General features: G+C 42.5%; 1 protein-coding gene across 6 annotated transcripts in view; it reads left to right on the top strand.

Moving 5' to 3' along the window:
• Nucleotides 1–9,334, top strand: part of LOC102378532 (multidrug resistance-associated protein 1) — an 87,103-nt gene extending 77,769 nt beyond the window's left edge. For all 6 annotated transcript variants that reach the window (XM_025206426.1, XM_025206424.1, XM_025206423.1 and 3 more), the window contains 6 exons: nt 158–259; nt 4,190–4,336; nt 5,317–5,475; nt 5,783–5,949; nt 6,736–6,930; nt 7,778–9,334. In XM_025206426.1, the coding sequence (XP_025062211.1) occupies nt 158–259; nt 4,190–4,336; nt 5,317–5,475; nt 5,783–5,949; nt 6,736–6,930; nt 7,778–7,886 (879 nt within the window). In that variant the 3' untranslated portion in view covers nt 7,887–9,334. The remainder of the gene's footprint in view (nt 1–157; nt 260–4,189; nt 4,337–5,316; nt 5,476–5,782; nt 5,950–6,735; nt 6,931–7,777) is intronic.
• The last annotated feature ends 3,096 nt before the right edge of the window (nt 9,335–12,430 follow it).

Genomic DNA, 12,430 nt, shown 5'->3' with positions numbered 1-12,430 from the left:
TACTCCATGATATAGTTATACAGCTCCCACTGAAACTGGGTGTGGTGGGGGTCATGCTTCTGTCAGTATTTGCTTGTTAGTGTTAATGACCACTTGTAAACTCTATGCTGAGGAATTTCTTTCTTTCTTTTCTTAATTTCTTTTTATTTTTTGCCAGATTACAACATACCTAAACTGGCTGGTCCGCATGTCTTCTGAGCTGGAAACAAACATTGTTGCTGTGGAAAGAATCCAAGAGTATTCTGAAATGGAGACAGAGGTACAGTGAATGGGCCACTATAGCTAGCGCATTGTGGGGCTCTCATCACAGGAATTATGTTACAGGGTTTGCCCTGCTATTTACCTCCCCAACACAAAGAGTTTGTGTTGTAATGCTAACAAAGAAGGGCAAGAAGAAGATTAAACACTTAAAATGCCACTGTTGGCCAAACTAAAGTATTCATCTTTGAATATTGTAAGCTGTTTTCTGCTGCTCCACTGGGCTGAATTTGCTTTGTGTATAGGATCCCATCTCTTACTGACAAGGGAATTTATGGATATTAATGTTTAATTGGCCTTTTTAAAGAGCTAGATGTTTCCTTAGTTCTTAATGCTGAGAACGCCCTCTCGTGGCAGAGTACAGCATAGCAGGCATTTTTTACTTCTAGTGAATGTTTTCTGTTTAGTCTGTACTAAATTAACAAAAGCAGCTGCGCAAAACTCCATTTCTGATTTTCTGGCATTCGTGCAAAATGTTTTTCTTCATATGTAGAATCATAGAAAATTAGGTTTGAAAGGGACCTCAGGAGGTTATCTAGTTCAACCCACTGCTCAGAGTAGGACCACCCGCAACTATATCATCCCAACTAAGGCTTTGTCTACCCAGGTCCTAAAAACCTGCAAGGATGGAGATTCCACAGCCTCCCTGGGTATCCTGTTCCAGTGCTTCACCACCCTCCCAGCGAGGAAGTTTTTCCTACTATCCAGCCTAAACTTCCCTTGCTGCAATTTGAGACCATTGCTTCTTGTTCTGTCATCTGCCACCACTGAAAACAGTTTAGCCCCATCCTCTTTGGACCACCCTTCAGATAGCTGAAGGCTGTTATTAAATCCCCTCTTCTACAGTTCCCTCAGCTTCTCCTTAGAAGTCATGTGTCCCAGCCCGCAAACCATTTTCACGGCCCTCTGTTGGACTGTCTCCAATTTGTCCACATCCTTTCTGTAGTAGGAGGCCCCAAACTGGCTGCGGTGCTCCAGATATGCCCTCATGAGCCCTGAATAGAGGGGGATCATCACTTCCCTTGATCTGCTGACAACGCTCCTACTAATACAACCCAAGATGCTGTTAGCCTTCTTCCCAACAAAGGCAAGGCACACTGTTGGCTCTTATTCATCTTGCTGTCCAGTGTAATCCTCAGGTTTTTTTCTGCAGAGCTGCCACTTAGCCAGTTGATCCCCAGCTTGTCTGGGTGCATGGTATCGTTCCATTCAAACTGCAGGACTTTGCACTTCTCCTTATTGAACCTCGTGAGATTCCTTTTGGTCCAATCCTCCAATTCCTTTAGGTCCCTCAGACTCTTAGCCCTACCCTCCAATGTATCTACGACTCCCCTCAGCTTGGTGTCATCTTCAGACTTGCTGAGGATGCACTCTGTCACATCTTCCAGGTTGTTGATGAAGATATTGAACAAACCCAGCCCCAGGACTGATCCCTGAGACACCTTTACTAGATACTGGTTGCCAACTAGGCACTGAGTCATTGACCACTACCCTCTGAGCTCGATGATCCAGTCAGTTTACTATCCACCTTGTAGTCTCATTCATCGAACCCTTACTTCCTTAGCTTGCTTGCAAGAATGTTGTGGGAGACTGTATCAAAAGCCTTACTAGAGTTAAGTTATATCATGCCTACTGCTCTGCCCACATCCACAGAGCCAGTCATCTTGTTCATAGAAGGTAATCAGGTTGGTCAGACGTGACTTGCCCTTGGTGAATCCATACTGACTGTTCCTAATGATCCTCTCCTCCACGTGCTTCAAAATGGATTCTTGAGGATCTTCTCCATGATTTTTCCAGAGACTGAGGAGAGGCTGTAGTTCCTTGGATCCTCTTTCTTCCCTTTCTTAAAGATGGACACTATATTTATCTTTCTCCGTTAGTCTGGGACCTTTCCTAATCTCCAAAAGTTTTCAAAGTTTATGGTCAGTGGCTCTGCAATCGCATCGGCCAACTTCCTCAGCACCCTTGGGTACATCAAGCCCGTGGGGCTGGACACGTACACATCCAGCTTTTCTACATGGTCCCTAACCTGTTCTTCCACCACTGAGGGCTGCTTACCTCCTCCCAAAACTGCTGCCAGGTACAGTAATCTGGGATCTGACCTTGTCTGTGAAGACCGAGGTAAAAAAAGGCATTGGGTACTTCAGCCTTTTCCACACCTTCTGTCGCTAGGTTTCCTCCCCTATTTAGTAAAAGGACCCACGCTTTCCCTGAATCTACTCTTGTTGCTGGCATACCTGTAGAAACCTTACTTGTTACCCTTCACGGGTGTGTGTAAGCGAAATGGGGGCCCTAAATTGAAGTGGTGGGTTTTAAAAATACCGCTTCAGTTCAGGGCTGATTAAACCCCTGTGTTGTGCACACACCCTGCTGACTTATCTGCCGCTCCGGTGGGGAGGGGAGGGTGAGCTGCTGGCGGTCAGAGTGGTTCCTGGGCTGTGGGGGGGGCTGGTGCTTCCCCCTGCAGCCCACCCGCAGGCACCCAGCTTGGGCAGTCCTGGAGGGCACTGCAGCCGTGGAGGGAAGCACCATGCCCCCACATTGCTCAGGCAGACAGGTTTCGGGGGGTGGGGAGATCAGGCTTGCTGCTTTCCCGGACTGCTGCCAGGCTGCCTACAGGACTTCCTGCAGAGCCATAGAGCTGCATGGAGCCTGGTGCTTCGCTCTGTGGCTGTAAGGGGCAGCAAACTAAAATTCCTCGAAAGAGTTTGTTTGCTGCGCCCCAAGTCATTTAAGGCGTATTATGCCGACGAATGTGCTACGGCAGCTGGAATTAATGTGCAATACGCTGCCAATGCGTACAAACACTGACACCATTAAAGCAGTGCAAAAGCATTTAGCCCACTTTAAAGTGTCGTGCCCACACGCCTCTCATTTCGTCTACACACAGCCCACATGTTCCTTGCTAGCTGCATCTCCAGTTGCACTTTGGCTTTCCTGATTTCATCCCTCCATGCCCGAGTAATACTCTTATACTCCTCCTTAGTTGTTTTTCCCAAGTTTCCACTTCCAAGCTTCCTTCAAGAAGAGTGTGGCCCCTAGCTGGTCTCCCCAACACTTGCACCAGGAAGTTGTCCCCAATGCTCTACAACAATTTCCTGGATTGTCTTTATACTGCTGTTTTGCCCTTCCAGCAGATGTAGGGGGATTGAAATTCCCCATGAGAACCAGGGCCTGTGATCGGGAAACTTCTTCTGTTTGATGAAAGCCTCATCCACCTCATTTTCCTGGAGGAAGAGTTTTTACTTTCTTTTTGGGTTAGAAGGAAGATGACTACTTGTGTTTCAGTCCAAGTTGAGCCTATTTTTATATGTGAAGCGCTGTAAATTCTTTGTGGCTGCCTTTTGTGGCTTTTGGTCTCTGCAAAACCAGAAGCAAAAAACTTGCTTGGAGAGCCTGACCTGAGTTGGGATTTTGGAACAAAACCTAATGAAACTTCCTGGTTTTTTAGAAACTTTCAATGACTCGTGTCATAGATCTTGTGGGATGCACTGCTTGTGTTTGAACTGCTAATGAGTGCAAGTCTCATTGTCTGGGGCTACTAGCATATACAGAATGGTTCAAGTTCTGTCCTGTTTACAATCCATTTCAAGGCAGAGACGGAACTTGTTCATCTTGTGGTCTTGTAAAGCTTTCAGTTCTGTCTCTTGGGCAAGCTGCTTCTAGTTATGTCCTGTTTCTCCTTGACCACAGTGGACTGCAGAACCATTGCCCTTGATTACATCATGCAGGCTTGTTGTCTTCATTGCACAGCTAGATTTGCTGTCTTGTGTTTCCAGCACAGCCCTCTTCAAAAACTAAACTCTTGCCTTTTTTCCCCACTATCCTGGCTCCCAGGATGGATTATTTTAGAACTCGATCAGGGTTTGTCAAGTATTAAAGGGGCCGTGAAAGGGTCGTGTGCATGTTACTTATCTGACTGCTCTTTCAGGCTGAATGGAGCATTCAGCACACTGCTCCTCCAAGCACCTGGCCTCACGAAGGGAAAGTGGAATTCAGAGGCTATGGTTTACGTTACCGGAAGGACTTGGACTTGGTTCTGAAAAATATAAATGTTACCATAAATGGAGGCGAGAAGGTAAGCACCACATCTGCTATTTTATACAAGCACTTAATTTTACAAGCTGGTGTATATGTATAGTGACATCACATTGGGCTGACGCAGGAATTTTGAGCCCTGGGGCTGTTAGCATTGATAGATAGAGCTTCTGCTACTGGGGTTGCAAGAATGCATTCTTTAGTTGGCAGCTATAATGGGCTCTAATCTTATAAAGACCTGCAACCAGAGGGAGATAGAGGTGCTGTCTGCATACTAAGCTTTTTTCCCCTGCCTGAGCTCATGATGTTTCTCTGTACAAACACAAGCTGCGATATTACAGACTTGAACTAATTGCCTTGTTTAATAAACATAAGCAAAACAATACAGTAAAACTTGCGTGTGTGCTAGAAAAGTGAGACTTTGGTGTGATATTTAATAGTTCTGATCTATAACACATTAATGACTTATACTTGCGGTTACACAGGTTAGCATATTGTTTGTTTTACTTTCAAATAAACAAGTCCTTTCTAGAGTAATACCTGCCACAGAAAGAGAAAAAATGGGAAATTTCCATATTTGATTAGTAAGTGGTAACACATGATTAAGTGCTATGTGAAATACAGATATATCCTAAACTAACAATAAAAACATCAAATTTATCATTTCAAAATTGGGGCTATGAAACACCATTCTAAAAAGTACAAGTTTGAACTGCCTTAACATTTCTACCACATGCGTTCACCACACTTGCGTTTTTCTCTAGGGAAATCAAACGGGTCTTCTATGTGGCATTGAATTTTAATGTGCTATTGGAAGAATCTCCATTTGCAAAGACTTCCTCTACCTTCTGGCTGCTGATACTAACAACTCTCTCTTTTTTTTTTTTTTTTTTTCTTAAGTTGTTTTGCATTACATTTTTCTGAAAATGCATCTGCTGTAAGGAGACTCCTGTTAGTACTTTCACTTTGGGGAAAAGCTGAATTCAATTGGTAACTTCCATCTGTGTGTTTTTCCAACAGGTAGGAATAGTTGGAAGAACAGGAGCTGGGAAATCCTCTCTCACTTTAGGCTTATTTCGAATCAATGAATCAGCTGAAGGACAAATCATTATTGATGGAGTTGACATTGCAAAAATAGGGCTCCACGATTTGCGGTTCAAGATCACTATTATTCCTCAGGTAGGTCTGATGTTCTTGTCAGTATTGCAAGTAATTTCTTTAAAATACTGTTGCTTTAACAAACTGGATTTTTGTACTAATGCCCTTCTTAGGCCCTGATCCAAAGCACAGTGAAGTTAATGGGAACTTTTCTATTCACTTTAATTGATTTTGAATCAGGCTTTTGTATTTCCTTATTTTACTTGTATCCCTTCAGTCACCTACAAACTATGCCATTTTCCTTGCCATTTGGATAACATCTTTCAGGACTACTTGCCATAGTCTCTTTTATGCAGAATTGTTGATCCTGTGCCATTTTCCTACATAGGATCCTGTCCTGTTTTCTGGTTCTTTGCGTATGAATCTCGATCCTTTTGACCAATACTCTGATGAAGAAGTTTGGACATCTTTAGAACTGGCTCACTTGAAAAATTTTGTATCATCTCTTCCTGACAAACTTAATCACGAGTGCTCTGAAGGTGGAGAAAATCTAAGGTATAGTAAGATTACCTTTTTTCATGTCAAAGAGCATAACTTTTTAACATTTGAGAAGGGTGTATATGTGTGTTCTTTCTGTTTTTTTCAAATGCTGGATTTAGTATTACTTCCCCAATAAAAGGAGATTCCTGTCCCAAAGACCCTACATTCTGTTTAAACATCTACATAGTTGGCATGCAGCATGACTAATGATACAGAATTTTTCTTCATTGTGTAATACCTGAAATACTTGTGTTGGGGAAGTTTAATTAAAAAATGGATAGGACATAATTGTTTTTTTTTTTTTCTCTGCAAGTACGGTAAAGTTAAAGTTTTACATGTATTCTCCTTACCATTTCCTGGTGCATTTTTAAGGCTAGTATTTATTGGCTAGACCATCCTTAGGCACGTTTTAGATGCTATCTGTTGTAGTTGTTCACAATTTGTTTCACTGAACAAATGCAGTTCTCTTATTGCAGTTATAACACTGTTATTGGGCAATATTTAATTGTAAATAGCAGCATTCAACATGCTGATTGCAAACTGCCTCCAAACCAGTGCAGATACAGAGCTGTGGACTTCATCACAATCTGTACTGGCTAAAACATCATTAAAGCTTAATTGCTGTGTAGGAGCTATAATAAGAATTTCTCCAGTGTGGCTCTTGCTTCAGTTTTACACTGAGGTAGTACCAGACTGGAATTTTGGCATCTGAAACTTAGAAGAGATTTTACAGGCAACAAGGTATGAAGCTAAAGGTGCTAAGTTGTTTCTGAAAATAGTACTTTTTCTGTTTTCACGAAGTGTTGGACAGCGTCAGTTGGTGTGCCTTGCTCGAGCTCTGCTTAGAAAGTCCAAAGTTCTGGTTCTAGATGAAGCCACGGCAGCGGTTGATCTTGAAACTGATGATCTTATACAGTCAACAATAAGGACTCAATTTGAAGGCTGCACTGTTTTGACTATAGCACATCGTTTAAACACTATTATGGACTATACAAGGTAAAGAAATGTGACTGCTAAAGAAGAATAACACATGCTGCCCCTATCTTGTTTACGTTGCATACAGAGCTGTTAACCCACATGAGCAGTGGTCCAAATTTTAAATAACTTTCTCCTATTCTTTGCTAGGACTGCACTCGCATAAAATTCACAGTTTCCCTCTGGCTTCCACTGTTTCAAACCAAAGGATTCTGAGGGTTGAGTTATGCCCTTGGCCATAGTTAAGTAACTCCATTGTCCGTAGCAAACTTGCCAGGAGTGCACGAGAGCAGAATCGGATCAAGTCATCTTCTCTATTCTGTCACTGACTGGTAAAGATCAGCACTTGACAGTTTCCAAAAAGTGGTTTCTTGCTTTCTCTCCACAGTTCCCTTCACAGGAATGGGGAACTAAAACATCCTTTTAGCTGCATCAGACCTGCAGGAATTTCTAGATTACACTTAGAACTAGTTCAGGCTCTCCAGCTGTTTGAAGAGAGAGAGAAGGAGCACCAAAGCTATGGGCCTTGAGCAGTAGCCCTCAGCTTGGGTGACCTGAAGGGTAGCTAGCTGCAAGGAAGTGTTTAACCAGGTACTCTGGTTTTCTTACTTCCGTCCTGTTTTTATTACCTCTCCACTACAGTAAGTGTCTTGGCCTAGTCTGTTGAAGCGGAATAACTCTGTGCATCTGAAATGAGATTGGTGAGGTACAGGACATAATCTCTGCTCATCTTTAAAATTCTTTCATATCCCTAGAAGTTTGTTTTGTTAGATGTGAGCTGCTCTGTAAGATCACTTGCGTGTATTCACTGGAATTTTATGGTAAGGTGTATTCTAACTTTCTTTTTTTTTCCCCTTCCCTGTTTTAGAGTTATAGTCCTTGATAAAGGTGAAGTTGCAGAGTGTGATTCACCAGCCAATCTACTGCAGAAGAAAGGCATTTTCTATAATATGGCCAAAGACTCTGGTTTGGTGTGATAAAGAGCTTGTCTGGTATGGGGAAAGGGCAGTGGAGACTGACATCTTGAACTATAACTTGCATTATACATTTACTCGAACCAAAACCCAGACCCAGAAAAGTCAAAGTGACCATGAAGATGGAAGTAACGTTAAAAATGCAATGTGTTCTTTTTTTTCCTTCAGGTTTGATTTTTGCAAATGTACTCCAGTCAAAGGCTACAGTACTGAGCTATAGACCAAATGTCATAGACTTTTTTAATCATCTTTTGCCTCAAATCCATCAAACGACAGCGAAAAGTATATTTACATGACTCCTCTAGAAGCAAGGGAATTCCTTTTTTTTTTTTTTTTTTTTTTTTGACTTGTGCTCTTATATTCTGAAGTCCTTTTGTTTAAAGGCCTAGCTGCTTGCTCAGTTGATTACTTACCATTTTTAAGAACCATTTCTTGTGGGATGCATCCGGGATGCATTTTGTGGCCCAAAATGTGGCCCAAAAATGTGATTTCCTGTGAGATATTGCTGCGTGCCAGTTTATGGCACTTCCCGTATATGATCATTGCTTTGTATAAAATATTTAACAAGATGCACAATGTTTACACTTAGCAGCAAGTTCATAGGAATTTCCACTTTTTCTTGATGTGGAAAAACACAGCCATAGTCAAAATAGTAATTGAGCAGGTATGGGATGCTAGTCACTCCAAAACCACAAACACCTTACAACATGTCCTGGAATATTAAGTCCTCAGTTTTGCACTCCTTGTTAATTTGGTAGTTGCTCATGTGAGAGGTCCTACCTGAAGAGGCTCTTGTGAATGAAGGATTTTACATGAGTGAAGGTTGCAGAGTCAGGTACACTGTAATAACAGCTGTAGTATTATTGGCCTTGGTATATTTGTCTTTTTAACTCGAGCCCTGCCACGTTTGAGGACAGTTAGCTTTATAACAGGGTGTGGTGGGGGAAAGCCCTGCTTAAAGGGTGTTACTATTAAATCATGTGCAAAATGTTCTGTTACTGTTCCAAAAATGTATCTACGTTTTCACTGTTTTAAGTGTATGCCAAGAAGGTTCTTACAGAACTTAATTCATGATGGCGTCCAGTTTGCCAGATTCTTGTTACATGTTTAGTTTTCTATGGGAGAGAAATAAAAAGGAAAGAAATGGTATTTCTCACATTCTAAACAGTCTTATTTCAGTTTGTAGAGGGGAAAAAAATTCTAAAGAATCCAGCCTGACTTCAAGTGGATTGAAATGTTCATCACTCCAGGAATGTGGACTTTTGAGAATTGCTGCCGACCATAATACTAGACAAGTGTCTTGTCTTAGAGTAAAACTATTTATTTTTTTTGTAAATTATCACTCTTGAAAATTTAAGACGGATTTTTCTTTGGTATTTTTTGTAATGACTATATTGGAAATATGAATATTTGCAAAAAAACTTGCAGTAAACTTCTTTGTTTGGACTTTTCCTCATTCTTATATTCCTTTATAAACTAATATTTGCTCCATCATTGATTTTTTTTTAGGGTGTAAGGCCTAGGAACGGTGTTTATTTGAGGCTGAAATGACTTTTACTGTGGTCATGCTTTTGAAAACTAAGCCTTTGATGCCTGTGGCTAGGGTTAACTGAACAGACCCTACACATTGGTTGTTTTCAGTGTTGCTGAGTTTAAGGGAATGCTTCATTAAGTTAAGCTCTCTTCCTTTGCCCACTTGGCGTTTGCTGTTTTTCCGTAGGCTAGGGTCACCTGTAAGTGCTTGGTACCTCTGAAAAATCCAGCACTTGGTATGTGTAGCCCTGGCTTGTAGGGTTTGATAAAGACAAGATGATTATTTGAGCATAATTTAGTTGTGAGTAGTTTGGATTTTGGGAAATACTTAGTTTTCCCCCCCTCACTTCTTCAAAGATCATTGGGAAGTGGGTTCACTGAAGTATGGGGGGGGGGGGGGGGTTGGAAAATAGGTTGTGTGTGAAAAGGAGGAGACATTTAACTAGCAACTGAGGCCCTATGATGGTAGGCTGTCATAAAAATCCTCTTCATGTTAAGCCCATTTCATTTCTCCTTTAGTTTGTTTTGGGTTTGATGCATGTCTGTGTTTGTACGTGCAAATCTGGTGCCGGCAAAATACCTGTTCTCTCGATTCTCTTCTACCTTTTAAGGTTGGTAGAATGGCACATACCCCAAGCAAGCCATCTCTGGTGCATCTGTTTAAAACTTGCAGAATTACCCCATTCTCTGTTAAGCAAATGTAAAATGTGTTCTCTGATCTAAAGGACAGTGCAGAGTTATAACATAAAAACAGTCTGTGTTTTCAGGCCTGTGTGTGGGACTCATGTGGGGTAGTGTCATCTCAGGGCAAGCCATCTCTCTGATTTGTTTTCAGACTGTGTAAACCATGAAAAATATTTGTTAAAGGTCTTGTTAATGTTAACAAGTAAACCACAGATGAGAGACTGAAATGGGATTAGCTTTGAAAATCACTCCTCCTATATCTTGCCGGGACATAGTATCAGAAGCATTGTGTGTTGTGAGTGTGGTTATTAGCATGATAAATCATCTTTATGTATGTATTGACATTACCAGACTGGAATTAACCTACAGCTTACTTCAGGCTTTCAACAAATGTTAGAAATGCCACTCCACTGGCATTTTTTTCCCCATACTGAATTCTTGTTCGGTTAAAGTAGCTAGAAGAAGTCCTCCATTGATTGTGAAGGTTGAGATGCGCTCATCTTTATCAGCCTGTTTTATGAGATCTGTCTACCTCCTAAACTAAAGAGCTGTGAGTGACTGACTCTGACTCTTCCCCCACCCCGCTTTTGTCATGCAATCCTGGTATGTGCCTTCTGTACTTCTGAGTAGAGAAAACAAAGCAGCCTCAAACTCTTAATGTCTTAGTTTGGCTTGCACATACTTTGCATCTTTATTCTGTTTGTCCAGTGTGTGGTCCAGCAGGCACTAGGCCAGGGGTAGGCAATTATTTCAGCTGAAGGACCACTTAATGAGTTTTGGGGACCTGTTAAGGGCTACATTCATCTTTGTCTCTCCCCCTACCCTCCCTCCTTCCACAACCCAGCCGAAGCCGTAGTTTGACAGGAGCCTGGATGCTCAAATGTGGACCCCGGCAGGAGCTTCTGCTGTGCTGGGAGGGTGGTGGTGTCAGAACCTGTCAGCAGCGTCACAGCTGACTCCTGCCTGGGTCCACAACTGAGCATCAGGGCTCCTGGGGAATTACAGCTTTGGCCGGGTTCGAGAATGATGGGGAGGGAGGGAGGAAAGGAGAGAGACAGAAGAGATGGAGAGAGAGAGACTGCACCCACCTGGCATGGCAGCAGCTCCTGCCTGCATGCGTGGCTGACACTGCTGTCAGGTTTTGGGTTGGAGCTCCGGTCAGGAGTATCCACTGTGCTGAGAGAGCGGCGGATCAGCTGGGGATGCCACTGACAGGGTCTGTATCCGAGCTCCTGAACGTGCCCACAACATCCACAGCTGTCACCACTGCCTGCCCACTGTGGCAGAAACCGTGCCCCAGTCCAGAGCTGATGCTGTTACCAGATTTGCCCATCACTTTAGGGTGCGCTCATTTATTAGGGATATGTTTCTAGGATCTTTGTAATTCAATCAATGTGCTGCTTGTGTCCTGGTGTTTCTATATGGAGCTGTATCTCTCTCTTCTGCAAGTCCTTGCCCCCAGTGGAGCTATCTTGTAGGACTTGGTTTCAGTGGGGCTGGGTTCCTCCAACCTCCCTATCTCTGTCAACAGGCTGACACCCTCATATGCCAGGAATTGGTTCGTTAAGGGAACAATAAAATGCAGTCAGACACATGAACAGAATGCCTCATTCAGTTCATTAGGGCACATCTGAGCCAAACTGGGTCAATCAGCCTATACAAGCTGATCCCCTTATGTCTCAAACTCAGCATGTACCAATCTTTTGCCCTAACTGTCCTAGTAGTGGTAGCTGCTTGATGACGGACCCCCCCCCCCCCTCCCCCCCCAGTATTTCTGGGTTTCACAGGGATCTTTGGCGTAGGTAAAAGGAGTGTTGCTGCAGAGCAGGTGGGGAAGGGGAAGTAGAGAAGGAAAAATACACCCAGTTACCGCCAGTTTGACTATAAAAGTTATTTATTGCTAACTATATAAAAATTTTAATGGTACTAGCAATAATAGACATGCAAGGGAAAACAAACAAAAACAATTACAATATTACCCTGGTTTAATTGACTATTTGGGAAACTTAGCTCAAGCTTAACTAATACAATTTAGGTTCAGAAAGCTATGCCTAGAGAGAAAAAGAGAGAGAGAGCTGGGATCACACTATTCCAAGGCACTTGTTGACAAGCAAAGTTCCCAGCACGATCCTTGAAGGGAGACTGTTTCTCCAAGCTTCTTGAGAACAACAGCGGATGGTGTCAGAGATTTCTCTCTCTTGAAGCGCACTGTTTGCTGCTTTACAGCTTTCTTATACCCTTAGTCTAGCCTCTTCAAAGCATTCTTTTAATTGTGTAAATCAAGAGGGTCCGAAGCCATAATTGGCAGGGAAAATCTTGTTATATAAACA

The sequence above is a fragment of the Alligator sinensis genome, unplaced genomic scaffold, assembly GCF_000455745.1.
Source record: "Alligator sinensis unplaced genomic scaffold, ASM45574v1 scaffold927_1, whole genome shotgun sequence".
NCBI classification, from domain to species: Eukaryota; Metazoa; Chordata; order Crocodylia; family Alligatoridae; genus Alligator; species Alligator sinensis.
The sequence above is the reverse complement of the archived record's forward strand: the minus strand, read 5'-3'. Positions and strand labels throughout refer to the sequence as shown.